This window comes from Xiphias gladius, chromosome 3 (assembly GCF_016859285.1).
Source record: "Xiphias gladius isolate SHS-SW01 ecotype Sanya breed wild chromosome 3, ASM1685928v1, whole genome shotgun sequence".
Lineage (NCBI taxonomy): Eukaryota > Metazoa > Chordata > Actinopteri > Istiophoriformes > Xiphiidae > Xiphias > Xiphias gladius.
In genome coordinates this window covers 7,299,833-7,318,103 of record NC_053402.1, presented here as the reverse complement: position 1 = coordinate 7,318,103, position 18,271 = coordinate 7,299,833, and the positions used below count along the sequence as shown (strand labels likewise).

At 40.4% G+C, this 18,271-nt stretch overlaps 2 protein-coding genes across 3 annotated transcripts in view; both read right to left on the bottom strand.

Annotated features, from left to right (window-relative positions):
• smurf2 (SMAD specific E3 ubiquitin protein ligase 2) overlaps positions 1–11,185 on the bottom strand; it is a 48,423-nt gene extending 37,238 nt beyond the window's left edge. Inside the window, exon 1 of the mRNA XM_040119832.1 lies at positions 10,718–11,185. Coding sequence (XP_039975766.1) covers positions 10,718–10,769 — 52 coding nt within the window. The 5' untranslated portion in view covers positions 10,770–11,185. The remainder of the gene's footprint in view (positions 1–10,717) is intronic.
• Positions 11,186–12,998: 1,813 nt separating this feature from the next.
• kpna2 (karyopherin alpha 2 (RAG cohort 1, importin alpha 1)) lies at positions 12,999–16,791 on the bottom strand. Of its 2 annotated transcripts, none has more exons than XM_040122089.1 (11): positions 16,656–16,791; positions 16,278–16,393; positions 16,033–16,173; positions 15,512–15,600; positions 15,135–15,403; positions 14,876–14,970; positions 14,405–14,668; positions 14,044–14,229; positions 13,629–13,811; positions 13,344–13,493; positions 12,999–13,238 (listed from the first exon to the last, which is right to left on the bottom strand). In XM_040122089.1, the coding sequence occupies exons 2-11, from the start codon at positions 16,332–16,334 to the stop codon at positions 13,149–13,151; spliced, it is 1,524 nt and encodes a 507-aa protein (XP_039978023.1). In that variant the 5' UTR covers positions 16,335–16,393; positions 16,656–16,791; the 3' UTR covers positions 12,999–13,148. The 2 variants fall into 2 exon arrangements, with proteins under 2 accessions (XP_039978023.1, XP_039978014.1); XM_040122080.1 differs by having other exon boundaries at positions 13,996–14,229; positions 16,656–16,790.
• Positions 16,792–18,271: the final 1,480 nt, after the last annotated feature.

Sequence of the window (18,271 nt, the reverse complement as noted above, 5' to 3'; positions counted from 1 at the left end):
TTATGCATCATTAAAGCCCAGTGATTACTAAACATCGTTAATATTTGGGCTAACCGCCAAGATGAATAAATGACCACGAAACTAAGTTTTGTTTTGGATTTATTTTAGGTTCTGTGATGTATAACCCAGGTGGCTGTAACTATTAAGATTTAATGCTACTCCAAGGTGAAGGAGGTTTGTATGGGCAGGTCATGAATGAGAACAATCTGTTTAGAGCTGCACAATAAGTCAATTAATCAATAAGTTGCTCAGCAGAAAATTAATTAGCAACTACTTTGATATTTGATTAAACGTTTTGAGTCATTAAAAAATAAATAAATTCTCTCGCTCCAGCTTCTGAAATGTGAATATGTTCTGGTTTCCTTGGTCATCTACGATAGTACACTGAATATATTTTCTTTTTGGGCTTTGGGAAAATGATGGGCATTTTTTATTTAATCATTTTCTGTTATTGTATAGACATAATGAATATTCAAAAAAAGAAAAATCCAGCAATTAAAGCGATAATGAAATTAATCATTAAGCAGCCTTAAATCAGATGCAAACAGAGTTGCAACACTTAATCAATCCATTAGTTGTTAAATCAGCAACTACCTTGTTAATCAAATAATCGTGTGTCAAACATCAATGTCAAACATTTGATGTTTCTTTTTTTCCAGATTTAAAGATTTGATGCTTTTCTTTGTCATACATGAGAGTAAACTTAATATCTTTGAATTTTAGACTGTTGGTCAGACAAAGCAAGACATCTGAAAATGTTACCTTCGTCTGTAGGAAATTGTAACAGTGTTTTTCACCATCTTCTGGCATTTTGTAGACAAAACAATGAATCGATTAGTTGAAAAGATAATTGGCTGATTGCTAAAGAAAATAATCATTAGTTGCAGCACAAGATGCAAACATCATAGCTTTTCAAGCCTGGAAAACCATATGAAACAACTGAAATGCGACCATCACAGTAAACTGAAATCCTGTGGGAAACAAGATTGCTTTCCAACTAAACCAGTCTTTAAACAAGGACAAAAGGCGTAGATTAAAGATGCACAATTGTAACAACAACAACAACAACTGAGGCAAGGACTTATATTCCTTTGCAAAAACCTGTTTGACTACATGTGGAAACTCACCACACACAACCACACGTGAGAGGAAAGAGACTGGCAACATTCTTAGTGTAAGAACATTTCATCCATCTCACGTCACCTTTTCCTCCCTGATACAGTCCGCTGTAATTGCATAATAGAGGAGTCCACCCCAATTTTTTTCAGCTCCAAATAGTGGGAAACCATGCCACAATGGCAATTTTTAGTGGCATTCCTGTTACCCCTGCACAGTACATCACTTTCTCTTTCCACTCTGTGTGATACAATGTGCCTAAAAGAGAGTCATCCAGGCAAGTAAAGTCTTCCACAGTACCATCACTGCTGCCGCTAAGTGAGAAGTCAAAACAATGAGCAAAGCAGAGCAGAGCACAGCTCAGGCTTCTGCAAGCTTGCACTGCTGTTGGCTGGGACCCGAGCTGTTGTGAGCGGTTGCACGGCTCTCCTAGCTCCTTGGATCCTTTGTCCCCTCTGATGTAATGGAGGAGAGTAGAAGAGAGACCTGGATCGAGCTGCAGTGGAGAGAGTGCATGGTACCAACCTGTTTAACAGAAGTCGAGGACCACCACACTGCTGTGTTAATTGCCAGAAATACTGCTTTGCTTCTACACTTTGGTTTTCCCCCCAAATCCTGGGGAGTTTTCGTTTATAAGAATGATTTCTCAACTTCAACTAGGAGCAGTGTTACATCATTACCGCCCAGCCATATTTTTCCTTTTTTTTTAACCATCTAGTTTGCCAATGAATGTGTTGGACAGAGAGGCCTCTCAGCCACTTTTAAGAATCAGGAAAATAATCATGTTGTAATCACAGATGAAAGTGCTGCACAGCCATCTACTAATGTCCTCCGTCATTTCTTTGTGACGTAAGGTGTTCAGCATCAGTAATTATCAACATGAACTAGCCCAGATGTCTCACTGAGACACAATGGTGATCTCTTGATCAAAAGCCATGACCAAACGCTGCTTTGTGCAGGTTCAAGCCATAAACAGCTTTATATATATGTGCTGTAAGTCATTTTTAAATTAGATGACATGTGTCTATAGGATATGTGTTATCATGTCTGAGCCGAATTTAGCAACGCTTCAATGAAATCAGCCCTCACAGCTTGGATTGTCAAAAGAAGCCATATTTTAAGACTTCTGCAGAGGTTATTTTTAGCAGTTCAGTTAAACAAATGCTATCAAACCTGTGGAATGTGACAAATGCCTTATTAGCGTATGAAATTATTGTAAATAAAGATGAGCTATGAGTTTCTAATTAAAAAAAAACAAAAAAAACGTGTTGATGTGTGGAGAATGCTACATCTGACTATCATAAGCCTGAGCTCAGTTTCCTAATTTAGCCAAACAATAATTTAATTCAGTCATGGGAAACCAAGGTGGAAGTAACTTCTGGGTCAGCTTAGGAAAAAAACAAAACAAAAAAACAACTTGAAATGACTTTCAGACTTAAGTTCTGGACATGATTTAGTACATCAAGTGTTTTGGCTGTAATAATAAGGTTTGTAAGAGTAAAGTTTGTAAGAGTTTGTAAGAGTAGGCTACATCTCTGAACATTCCCAACATGAGTGACTACAGTTTCTGTAACATCTGCCTGAGAGCTGAATCATCAGGCATTTGTCACTCCCATTCTTGGATTTGGAGGTTAGTTTCATTATGAATTTCCTGTGAAGCAAACCGAAACTCTTATCAGACCGTTTAACATCATCAGGGCCAATCTCAAGAGTCATCAAGAGTAAACAATAAATAGTGAGAACCTAGGGGCCTCTGCCCATATTTAGGATTCTTTTAGATTTAAGGCAAGAGCGTTAGAGAGAAAAAACCTTACTACTGAAATATCACATTTACTTCTCTTTGCAAATGCAGTCATACTTTTTTTTTTTTTTTTTTTTTACACACTATACAGGAATCTTGTAATGTATTTGTTCCTCTTCTGCAGAGATGCCATTTGAAATGTGATCCAGTGTGAATATAAACATCTCTCTTCTGATCCTGGCTCCTCAGAGGACTGAAGGGGCTCAAACGTCAGAATGAGGCATGTTACTGTGGGTTGGCGCTTTTAAGTTAATCTTATCAACCCGTGTCCATCCAGGTTTAAAGCAGAGCTGCCACGTCGAAGAATTAATCTCAGGTTACCCTCCTTCATCAGACAGCTGGGCAGGAAAGCTCAGGCCACCCTGTCTCAACCACCCTTTCTATGGAAAGTGATAGCACCCTTGCATGTGTGGATATTTGTAAGAGCTGATGAGACTTTGTGCAAACTTGCAGAGTGATTTCACCTGGGCACACTGCTGAGAGATGATAATAATGACAGATATCCCTACAAACAAATGAAGGAGGAAACAAGCTTAATGCCACAGCTTAAATCATGGATCAAAAGTGGAATGTGACAAGAGAGGCCTTTCCTCACAGACTGTTCCACAACTAGAAGGGCCTTCACCTTCATGAGAGGAATGGAACATTGACCAGTGTAATGATCAGAGAAAAGGGCTGTTCTGCGGGCATGCCATTTCTGAACTAGGCAGGGTGATGGTGGATCACCCCACCTGTCACTCTTAACAGCACAGAAGCCATAGATGCTGTGAGCCAAGTAATGAATGTGGGATGGTGAGGCTTTACTGGGGCAACAGATGTACTGCATTTATCACCATTTCAGTATGGATTTTCACAATAAACAGATTGAAAAGGGCTGCTCCATCCATTGTTGCCTTCATTTCAGGAACTAAAAGGTCTTGCAATTGAGGAGCTGTCTACAAAGCAAGGTCTTTCTCCACTTTAATGTGTGACTGAAGCTGCGGCAATAAGCTTGGATCAGAACATCCTAGAATCATAAGGCCAGTATCTTGTGATTGTCCTTTGTCATGCATTGTAAAAGCTGCAACCAAGTCGATTCCTCCAGTGTAATTTCCAAACTATTCAAACAACACAACAGGAGGAAAAAAAAGAAAAAGAAAAAAAACAATACTTGTTTATTTTGTGCAGTTTTTTTTGTGCAACAGTCATATGAATGACAGAAGCAATCAATGAAATAGTCAATAAAATAAGACGTTATGAACATGTGTGATGCAGAGTATCCTCCTCTTCAGTAGAGACTGCAGAAAACTTAGGGCATCGAAAGTCAAAAAGGATTCTAGACTAGATGGACATTGGATATGCTTGCAGCCGCCTCTGATTTTAAAAAAAACTTCAAAGGGAGCACTGGTTCGGGAAATAGGCAAGAAATAGAGGGGCTAGGGCAGTAGAAGGGACAGCATGAAGAACAGCCAGGCAGGAATGATAGGAGAAGAGCCTCCGGACAAGAGTCAGTTTAGTTCTCACTTGAGCTCCCCTCCCTCACACTCACCGCTAATCCAATTCAGACCCATTAACCACCACAGCCAGGTTAACAGAGCAGGCCTTTGAAGAAGGTCTTTCCCAAACCACCCAGGAGGATTAGCACTTCTTCAAGTCCAAAGAGACACTCTCCCTCTCTGCATCTTTCCCTCTGACAGTGCTACAGGAGGTGCAAGACCAGTGCAAGTTCGTTATGTGCATAGATGCAGCGTATAGATCCCAAACTGAAATGTTAAAAAAAAAAAAAGGAAAAAAAAAAAAAAGAAAAATCATATGACTGATTCCAGCTGAATATTCTGCACTCATTTAAATTCTTTATGAACTGTAGTTAACCATGTTTTCCTGAATACTGACTACATAAATCAAAGAAATGGAAATAAATAGAGGACACTTTCAGGTGTGAGAGCAGGGACGATCTTCTTTGTCTACCAGGAGGATGGAAAGCCACAGAATGATATACCTTGAGTGAAGTACATCTGCATGTGTATGAGTGTAGGATGCTACACAAGCTTGAGAATAGTGCTACAGATGTTCTGGTGACTACAGCTAACTGTAAGCATCAGTTCCCTGCTGGATTTGCTCTGAGTGGATAAATGCATTATGTGCTACAGCACATCCCATAAATCTGCAATGACACCATGTAATAAGAAAGGTGATAACATAAATATTACAAAAGTATATACAGCAAAAATCATCAGTCAACATGAAGTATACAACAGTGGTTTCCCAACTTTTTTCCCCTCAAACATGCACCCGCAACCCTGTTAGATGAGCTCAATTACCCCTTCATCAACACCACCAGTCATGTTCTAAATATGTTTATTTGAACTGATTTAAAAATGATGTTAGGGTTTTCCCTACCACTATAAGTCTAAGACACAGTGCGTAAGCATTTTTGTGCAGCGCCTAAACCAATTGAACGGAAAAAGCTATAGTGAGATTCCTCTACCGCTCTGGAGATAAAGGACACCGTGTTGGCCCTAATATAAAACAATATTTTTTTCTGAAACTTATGTTTAAAAAAGTGGGGGTTGTCTTGTTTTTCAGGACTAGACAATTACATTTTCATTCTTCACAACAGATATTCTTTTTGAATTGAGAGAGTACCATTGTAACTACGGTCTTTTACCGAGTGTTGTATTATGGGTTATTTGTATTATGTTGCTAGGCTAGTGTGTATTTTCGAGTCCGTCCATAATAAGTCTTTCAGAGTTAAGCAGTCTTAAACGTGTTTGGTTAGTCCAGTTTAACCTGCAGGAGTTTCTGAGGTCTGGTTCTGCTGGCACAGAGGAAATAAATTCACGACAAGTGAAAACAACTTCTTAGCGTCTCCTGACGTCTTTACTGCAGAAATAAACCAAGGAGAAAATCTGCCAAACAGCCAAGAATTACGATGAGCTCGAAAAGACTGAAGTCTGAAAAATGTTAACTGTCAAAGAAAACAATTATGCAAGAAAAATGAGTGTGAGAGAGGAATCGACTTGCTGCAGTAACTCAGTCAGCTGACTAGTGGCCACTGGGAAAGTGAGCTGTCTAAACGTCCAACCGAACAAATACTTTGGTAAGCAGCCAAACACTGTTACATTGTCAGCTGGCTATGGGAGAGCGAGAAAGTAGCAGTTGAAATCCATTTCACTGTAAGCTTTGTTTTACTAGTGTTATTTTGTATGGCGCACAGTTCGATCACTCACCAAGATGTGAAGGATTACTTGAGGACACAGCGCTCGCTTCATCAGTGAACATATTTGTTTCGCTTTTCTTCTTGCTAATGTCTGAGTGTACTGTGAAAAACAAACTTAGTTGTGTTTTCATAAATATTGAATCGATAACGAAACAAAAATGATGTGAAAATGTTACAAAGCAGTCCTTCTGAAGTGTTGACGCTCTTCTCAGCGGGAAGAGCCAGTCTCCCCAAACCACACATGCTGCCCACTAATCCAACCCATAGCACTCTGTTATAATACAGTGACAGGTTAGAGCTGTAAGCCACCCAGTGATATAAGCAACACACAAGACACCTAATGTCCTGCTGAGTAATATGACTGCAATTCTTCACTTTATTGTTACAGGGGAAACTCAAAAGGGGGGATTTGGGACCTTTCTGCTCCCCACCTGTCAGGGGTGACGTTTGGAAAAGTGTTTGGGTCTGAGGAGCACTTCCTCTCTAAGAAGCTGCCCACTCTCTCTTCCCCTGCTACATCTGGTCTCCTCCGGGCCATTGCTGGCGGCAGTTGAGGGTAGAGCAAACCGCAAAAGGCTTTGTCATCATTGAAGAGCAGCTGAACCAAAAGGAAAGCCAAACCCAGCAAGTCAATTAATTGATGGAACAATTTAAAATTATGGGAGGCTCTCAGCAGGGGGAAGGAAAATGGCTACAGATTATATGCAATAACTGCTTGTTACGTTCCCTTTTTGATTTCCCCTACCCATTTTTTTTCTCGGTCTTTAGCCGCTATTATTTTGTTTTCTTTTTCGGCTTGTTAAAGTAAACTGTGGAAATGTTTGCTCAAAATGCATGCCCATGATGTACCAGTAGAGTCAACAGTTCACCACATGCAGCTAATCACTGTGTATTTACAATGTATCCTGTCTGAACACCCAGATGAACCCAAATCACTTCCATACAGCCACTCTGTAAAATAGCTCTGACTGAGACCACATGAATCTACTAAGCACCAGCTCAGACCACATTAAAAAAACTCTTGATCATCAGGTCCTATGCCTCCATAGCCCCATCTGTGCCCAGCTGCAGGGATTTCTTCTTCAATTATCCAACATCCAAATACCCCCATCTGTAGAGTACTGTCAGACCAAGCTACACTGAAAAAGCGAGTACTTGCACTAAAAAGGAGAGGCCTTAGCCTTTCAGTCAAAGCCACACAGTGGGCCAGTGTTTAACCCCAGGGTCTTTGTTGCATCTTTAATATAGGTCTGTTTTATTCTCAAGCAGCATCTGTGTCTATTCAACTGTCGGTTGTCTTACAAGGGAAAAGAGCAAGAAAATTTTTAAACTACAGCACTGTGATTATTTTTCAGTTAAATGAAAAGACACAAAACTACCTACAGGGAGAGCATCAGACAAAGAGGACAAGAAAGTGCAGAGGAAGCTCAGTAAGGGTGGGATTGAAATATGCTTTGGACTTGGTCTGAGGGGGAAGAAGCTTACAGTCGGAAAGAACAGGAGTGACTCAGAGAGGAAGAGGTGGGAATGCGAATGGAGAATTCTAGGGGATCCCACTGAGATAGCTCTCTTTGCTAGTGTGCACTGCGCCAAAGAATTCAGATGAGCAAACCATATGCTTAACAAGTCAGATGTAAACTCCCAGCTAAGACAGAAATGGCAATTAACATCAAGAATTGGAATCAGACAAGAAAGTCGAACAAACAGCAGTTCATTTATTACTCTGTTGCACAGCTTTCTCAGCAGAAAATGTATGCAAAGGGCAAAGACAGAGCACTGTTGACTATGTGACATATGATCACAGTTTGTGACGAATTGGAGGGATGCGTTCCCTTTTCTGCAAAGTCTCAATCATATTAGAGGGAACTCTGACTTGGCATTCAGCTGTGTGTCATCAAATTTATGGCTGTGTGGAAAGTGGTGCAAATTATTTCATAAGCTTTGTCTGCATGACAGAATTTAAGAATGATCAGAAAAAGCAATGAGACATGCTTTAATGATGTAATTTATGACTCGGAGGATCATGCATGTTATGCCATTACCTGTGTTTGTCTGTACAATAAATTTAGGAGTGATCAGCTGTACAGTTTAATGGAAACCTGTCCCGTGTAGTCAAGGGGCAATTCTCACCCCAAGTGTTAGTTTTAGCAGCTTGCTTGCCATATTTTTCCAGTTTAATAGCTGGCAAACATCTGCAACATCTGGTTCAAATGGACAGGGGGTGTAAGCAAGGAGAGACGCCTACAGCACAAACAGCTACAGGCCTGTTTAAATGTAGCAACTCATCATTCATAACCTGCTTGGAAACAAATTCATAGGCAGCTATGTGTCAAAATTCAACTCGACTACAGATGACAACATGCAGCTACAATGTCGCAATGACACTCTCTGGGCCCATTACTCCCTATGCAGCAATCTAATCAACCTATTATACACAGCTGTGCAACACTAAACAAAGAAACACGTAATGAGAGTATGTAGTGAGCCTTTATGTTAAAAATGAGCACTTGGGCTTTACCACCTGGCGGCTGCCTTCCTATAGAGCTTCCTCTCCTGCTCTGAGCCCTGCTTTGCACTGTTTTCCAAGCTGGGGAGCAACAAAAAGGGAACACAGTGAGCTCAGCTACAGGACAGGGATTACCATGTGAATGACATGGCACAGTATTACATAATTCTGAAAGAAATTTTCTCTGAGGAGAGATTGCTGGTGTTATTGAAAAAAAAAAAAATCAATTACACTGAAAAACATAAAGACTGAGAATTGTGACTAAGATGAAGTCTTTATGGAGTGATGGATTTCGATTGTTCCCTAACAGGGATTACAATTAGTCTGAAGGGTTGTACAGTGTCACTCAGCATCAAGAGGAGAGGTGGTCTGTGAGATACTGCTTTCACCATTTTTCACAGTGGACTAACATTCTTAGCATTCCACCAGGAGACCACTGCGGTCCATCTCAAACTGTGGTGACAAACTAATTCACAACCTAACAGACTCCTTTAGATTTCAACATGAATGTTGCGTTCAAAAAGATTTTGTGGTTACATGTCTGTGAGAGACATAACTGAATGATAAATAAAGTAACGAAGTAAGGTCACCAGGTCGGAAATTTTATGCAGCTTTAGAAACTACCAATCTGATGCTGTGCTACTGTGCAAGAGACAGACCAATAACTGGTTTGTCTACAACAGGTTCATGCTTAAATAAAAAGTTATTTCATGATTAACACAATTCAAACTGTCAAAACAATTAAAAATTACAAAACCAGTTTGAGAAAAATTCCTCGTCAAGAACTTAGCTTATCTATTATGGAAGCAAAGTAACCTAAAAGTGCCTGATGTCAAACATATACAATCCAGGGTACTTGATCTTTGTACAAAACCCCTTCTCATTGTGTATTGAGCCCTGGATGATATATGACACCTATGTAAAATGTTTATGAAGGGTTGTTGTGCTTGGCCACCTTGCATCTCAAGCTCATTAAATCCATCTCATTAAGATCCCTCCTCCTTGTCTCGACTTTTTCCTATCAGAAACTGCACCAGCTTAAATATTTAATTTGGACCTTCCTGATAGAAATAGACGGTGCTGGAATTTGATTCAGGTCAGATCCTGGACGTACATCAAAAGGAGCAGCAGTCAGGCCCGTCTCCCAGTCAAAACAGTGTGCACTCATGTAAACCTTTTTGCTGTTTGTGTTGAAAAGGCTCAAACCAAAAATCTGAGGGAGAGGGAGGGAGGAAGATGTCCAAACAGACCTGCACAACTGTATGTTACTTCACAACAAATTACGCAGTCTGAATAGAACCAACTTCAAGTGTTTAAGAGTGGATCATAATGATGAAGTATAAAGTGCTCATTGGTTTAGGCTGAACTTATACTGCAGGGTTATAACTTTATGGTGACCCGTTTGAACGCCAACAGCAAACAAATGAGGCAGCTGTCTGTCAGGAGGGGGGTCTAGGACACTGTTCATTGGCAGTTGCAGACTCTTGTGACCTGTGGAGCTGCCTGTCACCTCCACCGAGGTTTGTTCTGGCATAAAGGCTTGATTATAGCTAACTGGCAGCCTGTCTGGCTAGGCTAACGTCAGCTAGCCAACTTCACGCGAGCCCGTCTGTCAGCCGAGCAGTGTGGGCAGTATTGGGTTGCACTCTTAAACTGCAAATATTTACATTAATGGGACAGGCTAAATAGACATGTAAAACATAATCCCATTTTGGTTTCAACAAGCGACAACCAGCGCAATGGCAAGGCAACAAAATATACCGCGTCGTTACTCCGGGACCCGTGTTACGGCTGGTGGTGGTTGCTGGCGACAATCACAAGGTTGAGTCTATTTCCAAGAACAGTAATATCCAAATTCAGCGTTATCTACAAGTCTGCCAGGTCAGTTTTCCAATGTTAGCTAACACTGTAAAAACAGTTTCCATTTAAAATACAATACAGCCGTTCACAAAATCTTGAAAATCACTGTAGAAAGAACCGGCGGCAAGCCAACTCCATGGCCCTTGGGAACTGTTCCCATCCAACAAATACACCGAGCCTTCCTAGCTAGTGTGTGGGGGAATATACTTGGGGATTTAAAAGCATTGCTAGCTACCTGTTAGTCGCAGCTTCACCGGGCCATTCCGCCGAACTCCTTGGTTAGACATCTCCTCCTGGTTCCAGCCTTCACAGCACGTAATAAAAATGTGTCGTTAAATGTAAAAAAATAACAAGGTTTATCAACCACTCCGTCAGTTTGAGACAATAATGGAGTCAAGGCATTGTGGCCCGGATGTGGACTGAACTGCCATCGCGATCGCTCACAAATGCGAAAAATTAAAAAAAAGGAAAAATAAAATCGCGAGTGTAGCGCTGCTACAAAGTGCATTTACTAAAAATGACTTCTCCCCGTTGAAAAGTATAAACGAGCTGTTATGGACGTCGCGGCGCTGTAACGCGGTGTTTATCTTCACATCTTCGGAAGGAGCCTCTGCCTAGTACTGATTCCTCCTCTCCGCTCGGCGAGAGTTGAACTGTGAAGCCCTCCTGTTTTAGATCCCACCTCAAGGAGGCTGCTGGTAGGAGCTGACCGGTGACGACAACCCACTGGGGGGGGGGCATTTCCCCAACATGTGGCACCTAACTGTAATTCATACACACAGGTCCCAGTGTGTGTTTGATTTGGTGAAGAGTCCCTATCATCGGTTTTCAATATGATGGCATAAATATTCACAGCTCCCTGCGTCTATGACATTGTATGACTGTTTACAGGTGCGCAGTAACCATCTAATTCTAGGAGGAGGATGAGGGTTTCATATGTCAAAGTAGTGCGCTCTTAATAGCTTTGTTATAAATAAAATAACATTCCATTTACTGGTTAATACCCTTGTCACAGTAGACAGTTTGTCAGAGCAGCAAATGCACAGTTACAACTGTTATACCTAGGTGTCCCAGTAAATCATGATACTGTGAATGTGAGCCAGGATGCACAATATCAGGACCCTGAGAGGTAATGTATGGACTAAAGTAAAAGTTCAAAAACCCCATCCACTCTTAGTGCTTTTCACAACAAATTTAATTTGTATGGTAAATCCAAGAAATTAATTTATTTAAAATTTGTAAAACTGAAAATGTGAGTTGAGAAGGAAAAAGCACAGCATAAAAACAAAGGAAAAGGAAAGGAAATGAAAGCAAGGAACCTACAGTGATCATGTATCAGTGAGAGGATGAAATCCAGGATGTCAAGTTTGATACCTGAGTCTGAAAGACACCAAAACAATGTGCAGCAGTTTACAATAGTCTGAGACAGGATTTTAGAACTCTGTAAAGATATCATGGCAATAACTTTATCTTCCGTCTTGATAATGGAGAGGTAAACAGTAGAATTACGCTGTTCACATTAAAAAAGAATCTACCAGGAATGAGAACTTGAAAGCATGTGATTTGCAAATGTAGTAAGTTGCTGGAACATGATGTATTGCATTGTATCAAAGTTGGGTTAAAGGAATTGTTGGACATTTTGAGGGGAAAAAAAATGCTTTTTTGCAGTGAGATGAGAAGATTGATACTACTCTAATGCCTTTACACTTCATATGAAGCTACAGCCAGCAGCTGATTAGCTTAGCATAAAAACTGGAAACAGCCCAGCTTTGTTCAAAGGGAACAAAATGCACCTACCCTTACCTCTGAACACCATTAATTGACAATTTCATTTCTTTAATTTGAAGTTATGTGGTGGACTATTTCTTAGCTGGGAGCAGTAACTTAAGTGAATTTCCCCCATAATATCAAACTATTCCTTACAACATTTTTTGCCAACAACACTGTAGTGTACTATCATTGGTATGAACCTTGGATTAGCCTCTGACCGAGCGAGCTGAGAAGGGGGTACAATGGACCAGCTATAAAGGTGGCACCTGCCAACACTTCTAAATTAAATTTTGGAGTGGATTTGAACCAGATTGGGACAAGATCCAGCTTCAGTCAGCTAAACACATGCCAGATTCAGCAACCAGAACTCGACCAGTGTACTAGGGTAGCATGTACACAGTCAATTTCTTTCTGTGCATAGATACAGGTGATAGTTTTTCCCTCTTTTTTTGGGGGGGGGGGGCAGTACTGACACTTTGTTAATCTTTAACTACTCAGATGACAGAATTTATGTTAGGGGGCTTGGGGACTTATGTTAAGTAAACTACAGTAACTATTGAGACTCATTATTTCAAGGCACAAGTTGGCATTTGTGAACAGGCTACTGTAAATTACTTGTAACTGTGATGCAATATCACCATCTACACTACTGTTTTCCACTGTGCGAGTCATAACAGACTCGTTTAAAAGAAATTACAAATACACTTTGTGGTAAAATAAAAAAAAATAAATAAAAAAAACCCACACATGATCTGACAACTTTATTTACAATCATGTTTGCACAGTCACATTAAAAACAGTATGTACAGTACATACAAAAAAAAGGCAGAACTCAATTACATGAACAAAGGACAAACAGTAGAAATTAGGGTAGAGTAGAGGTATTAGAAAGTCATCTAGAAATTGAAAGTGCTCTGGTTTTCACTGATTTGGAATGCATAGCCATCAGTGGTTTCTTCTGGGACCACACACTGCACCACCTCCTCCTTGGGAGAAGAGAAGGAAAAAAAAAAAAAAAAAAAAGTAAGACCATTCATGGTCATGGCATAAAAAGTTAATTCTAAATCAGTTCACACATCTTTGACACTTACCTCTTCAGAGAAGTATTTCTCAATCAGGTTGAGGGCTGCTTTGTACACCATCTCATTCTCATGAGACTGCAGAGCCTCAATCTTGTCCAGTCCACCACATTCTTCGATCATTAGACTCAGCTTGTCCGACTCCCCGATTTTATCCCCAGCCTGACAGGAAAACGTACATCAGCACAAGTATTTCACAGCCATCTTGCCAGCTCTAATGACAAATCAGTGGATTTATCACATCATGAAAAAACACTGATAACACACATTTTATTTTTCCAACTAGAATGCACTCACCATGAAGATATTTGTAATGGCATCCAAGATAACAAGGACAGTTTTGCTGTCTTTAGAGGAGAGTAGATTCAGAAGAGGCTCAATCACATTTGCTTGAACAAGGTAAACCACCTGCTGAACAGTGCCCCCACTGGTGAAGTTTGTAATAGCCCATACAGCCTCTTTCTGAGTTTTATAGTCACCCTGCAGAGAAAAGAGAAAGGGATGATAAACATGGCCTGAAAAGTTTGAGATATACCTGATGAAGACATCTGATTGACAATAGTGTACTGGTAAAACTAACATGATATTCTCCCCACCAGTGCAACAAATCCTACCAATAATAAACTAAAAAAAAAACAAACAAACAAACAAAGAAAACCCATACCCGCACAAGTGTTTCAACCATATATGGAACAAGGCCCGCGTTTATGACCTCCTGGATTTGGGTGTCCCTCCCTGCAGTGATGTTTGACAGAGTCCAGGCTGCCTCCTTCTGGATGTTGGCTTTTTTGTGGCGCAGCAGTTGGGTGAACATGTTCAGGGCCCCGGCATCAAGTACTGCCTGTGTCTGCTCATCTGTACCGGTCACAATGTTGCCAATGGCACGCAGCGCAGGAGTCTGAAAGACAGGGAACGGGATCATTTTATAACCTGGGAGAGCCTAAGGAGTTGCAGCAGGGTCATAAAACAATGTACCAGACTATGTGAGTTATGCACAGAGGTTACAAGAACTGATCATCACGATTCTGTTGTACATGCTAAAAGCACTAACATGAGTGAGACTTTATACGTACAATGACAGGCAGCTCATCAAAGCCAAGCAGCTTCACCAGGCGAGGAACTAAGTCAGCTTGGACCACCACCTCAATGCGGTCATTCGAACCATCTGTCAGGTATGAAACGGCCCAACACGCATCAGCCAATACCTCCAGGTCATCGTGGTGTAATAGACGAATGAGAGCGGGTAAAATCTGCTGGATTGCAGTCATAGGTGGGGAGGGGTTCTTGTTGCGGCAGAGGTTTGAAAGTGTCCATGTCACATTTCTCACGTAGCTGGTCTGTAAGTAAAGTAAGAGCGAAGGGCAGGCTTCAGTTTGACATGGAGCAGCAGCATTTAGTTAACTTAGGACACCCCCTAGCGGCCAATAAGAATAAATGCAGTTAAATATGTGCATGAGGTGGGCAATTTGAATTTGACCATTTCAAGAAAATCAGATATTACATGATACAAAAAAAAAAAAAAAAAACTTATACAAATTACTTACATTAAATACAGACAGGTCATGGACTGCCACCAGACTGAGCAGAGGTGCGACAGCTCCATGCTTGATGACCCTGTCTCTAAGAGCTGATCCATCACCTAAACAGAAAAAAAAAAAAAAAATTGAATTTGACCTTTGCTTCTAACCAAATAGTCATGACCATACTTTAAAGAGATAGATAGATCTATCTATCTATTTTTTTTTTAATTTTTATTTATTTATTTATTTATTTTAAAAAAAAAATTGATATTCAGTCAATTACCAGCAATGTTTCCGAGGGCCCAGACTGCTTGTTCGCTGATATGCTGGTGGGGGGAGGTAACCAGGCTTATGAAGGCAGGAATGGCCCCGCCCTCCACGACAGCAGCTGTCTGATCAGATGTCCCGGAGGCAATGTTGGTCAGAGCCCAGGAAGCTTCAAACTGGATTGGAGGACAGTCTGTTAGACCCAGGAACGCGACAAACTTGGGGATCAGACCAGCACTGATCATCTGGTCAATGGGAGGATGCTTGTCACGAGACAGCAGTTTCCTGCATTCAGGGCAACACAGTAGAGTGAGTCATTGTGGCAGAAGTTAGTTGCTTTTGATTGTGCAGTAAAGCTCAATCTACAAATGTTCTTTAATGAATTATTATTACCGTGCAGCCTGTGTAGCCTGGAGCTGGGACTCAGGGTTACCACTGTTCACTCCTGTGAGAATCTCGTCGACTGTCCACTGCCTGAAAGCCTGCAAATTGTTACATACTTTTAGCAATGTATTATGGATACACAGGAGGTGAACAACAACCTGAATGGCTTTACATTACAAGCAAACCATTGCAATATCCCTGCTAGCTTTAAGAGTGTTTAAACTTTTGTTGACTACCATAAAGGAACTGTTGAAATTTGAGCCTGAATTTTGTAAGGGTTTTATTTTTGGCACTGGTTAGTCTTATTTTGTACTGGATCAAGGTGGAGGCAAAACGTTTCAATTCAGTCAACACCATGGTAGTGAATAAACTCCTCCTTACAGTACTGTATTTGTGTTTATTGTATTGGATTATAGTAGTGTTGTCCTGTTGTCAAATGTTCAGGATAGCACCTCCCGGATATACATAGCATTTAATAAGTGATAGTTAACATTTCCTCAGTGTAAAATAATGAATTTTAAGAAGTATACCTGAAAGTTTTGGGTTCTTTCTTGAAGAGGAGAAGTCGCCTCTTCAGGAAGTGCGGCCACATTTCTTCTTTTGAACATTTGATCATCTTTCTTTGCCTTGCGGAGCTCCACGTTCACCTCCACTCTCCTGCGTCGAAGCTCCTGCATTTATTTCAGATAAAACGAAGGTACAACTTTTATGACCACAACTCTTTAGTCAACACTTGTTGATAATGCATCTTGGACATGTTCGGATTAAAACTCACGTTGGCATCTCTGCCTTTGTTCTTGAACTTGTTCAGACGGGCGACGTTCTCAGACATTTCCAAGTGACAGGGACGCTAAGCAGCAGCAGTGAAAATCAGGTTTTCTGGGATTATTCCTGCATATAAAAAGTTAAAAAAAAAAAAAAAAAAAAAAAAGTTAGTTGGTATTCTTTGAGCTGCCACGTGATCCTGTAGAAAGGCGAATTACAAGGATGTCAAGCTTAGCAGAACGTCTATTTTACATTAACATTGGCCTACTGCAAGTTAGCTCAAGGTAAAAATATACTAAGCACTACACAGAAAACCTTCGAAGACTATTTTTTCAAAACGAAAATGACACTCCTTATAATAAAGCTACAGCAGCTAACACAATCTTACCTTCAGCTGGAGCAGAAGTTGTGATACATCGAAAGTGCCGCACAGACCTTTAAATTCCTGCAACAAAGCCTGCTGATTGGGCTGTTCGAGCAAAAGCATCCAGCCACCTCCGTTCATTGGGCTGTTTAAAAAAAATCACAGAGCGCACAGGAACTGTCGTCACTCCCCAATAACATCGCGAGAGATCGCCGCCCGTGAGAAGTATTACGCTGACTTTTGGTCGGTTTTCTGTCGTGTTTGTGTTTTTTTTTCAGTTGACGTTCGGAATGGATGAATTGTTCCTGGATTGTTGGGTAGTGGTCCTAGCGTGGAACACTTATAGGGAAAGAATTCATGGAGGGTATTACACCCATATCCCCAATAACCGCCCGCTTACAAGTAAATATGAAGGTATAACCGGGTGTCATTTTAAAACCTAGAATAATACACCTGCGTTTTGGAGTGCTACCACTCCAAAATTAGTTTCTTTGTGAATAGTTAGCTGCTTGAGCAAATAGATTTATTTTTCTGAATGGGTTTAATTGTACCGTCTTTAACTGTATAAAACTTATGTCTTCCAGGGAAATAACATTTACAATTTCAAAAATAGGGCTGAAATAAAATATATTTTTGTACTGATGCCCAATTTTTAGACGTTTTGTCAGTTGATATGGAAAATTTTATACATCCCAGTCTCTACAACTGAAAAGCCAAATTGTCACTGTACTGAAACCTATTGTACAGCACATTTCAGGCCTCGTCAATTCTTTATCTTTTATGATTTATTCAATTTGTATTTTCACTGTCCCTGCTTTATATTACAACCCCTTGAGCTGCTGTGTATACACAGACCTTTCTCACATACTAAAATTTTGAGTTTAAGATGTCAACCACACCCCCATGTGTGTCATTGTTTGCCACAAACACACAAGAGGAAGAAATCAGTGTTTTCCTTTTTATTAAGTTCCATATACATCAACATTTCTTCAGCTGTAATAGAAAAAAAGAAAAAGAAATCAAGTCAAAATTGACAAATTTTTACAAACAGGGAAGGAACCTTCAAATACACGGTTTCATTCTTCTCAGTCAGTCACTACTGCAGAGCAATTCATTTACAATAGCTTATTACCATACTTTCAGTAGGTTATATAAGTTTAACCAAGCAGACTATTGATGTCCAGATATTTAGTAAAACTGTCTTTCATGCCACTTCAGAGTAAACAATGAGTGGAAATGGGAGGAAAAAAAAGTTGTTTCACCGTGATATCTGATATCTTAGACACATAACTCTTGATACATTATGCTCAGTAAAACCCAGCCATTGTACAGTCATTATTCGGCTTCCTATTTCTTGGACATGATGACCATAAGGATGGCCTGAGGGATTTTTAACAAAGAAAAAAAATAAAAGACTGTGATCAAAAAATAAAGTACATGGAAATATGAGAGCTCATTAAGAGTCTTTTCTCTGAGGTAAACTTTCTTCTGAAATGCCTCAGTTATTCACACTCCTCAGTACAGTCCCACAGATGAAGGTCCAAAAACGTCCCTTAGAGCTGAAATGGGCAGAGGGCAGCTCTGCCTGAACAGTTCTGTGAAAGCAGCTGTCCTGGCTGCACCAACAGTCAGTTGAGCAG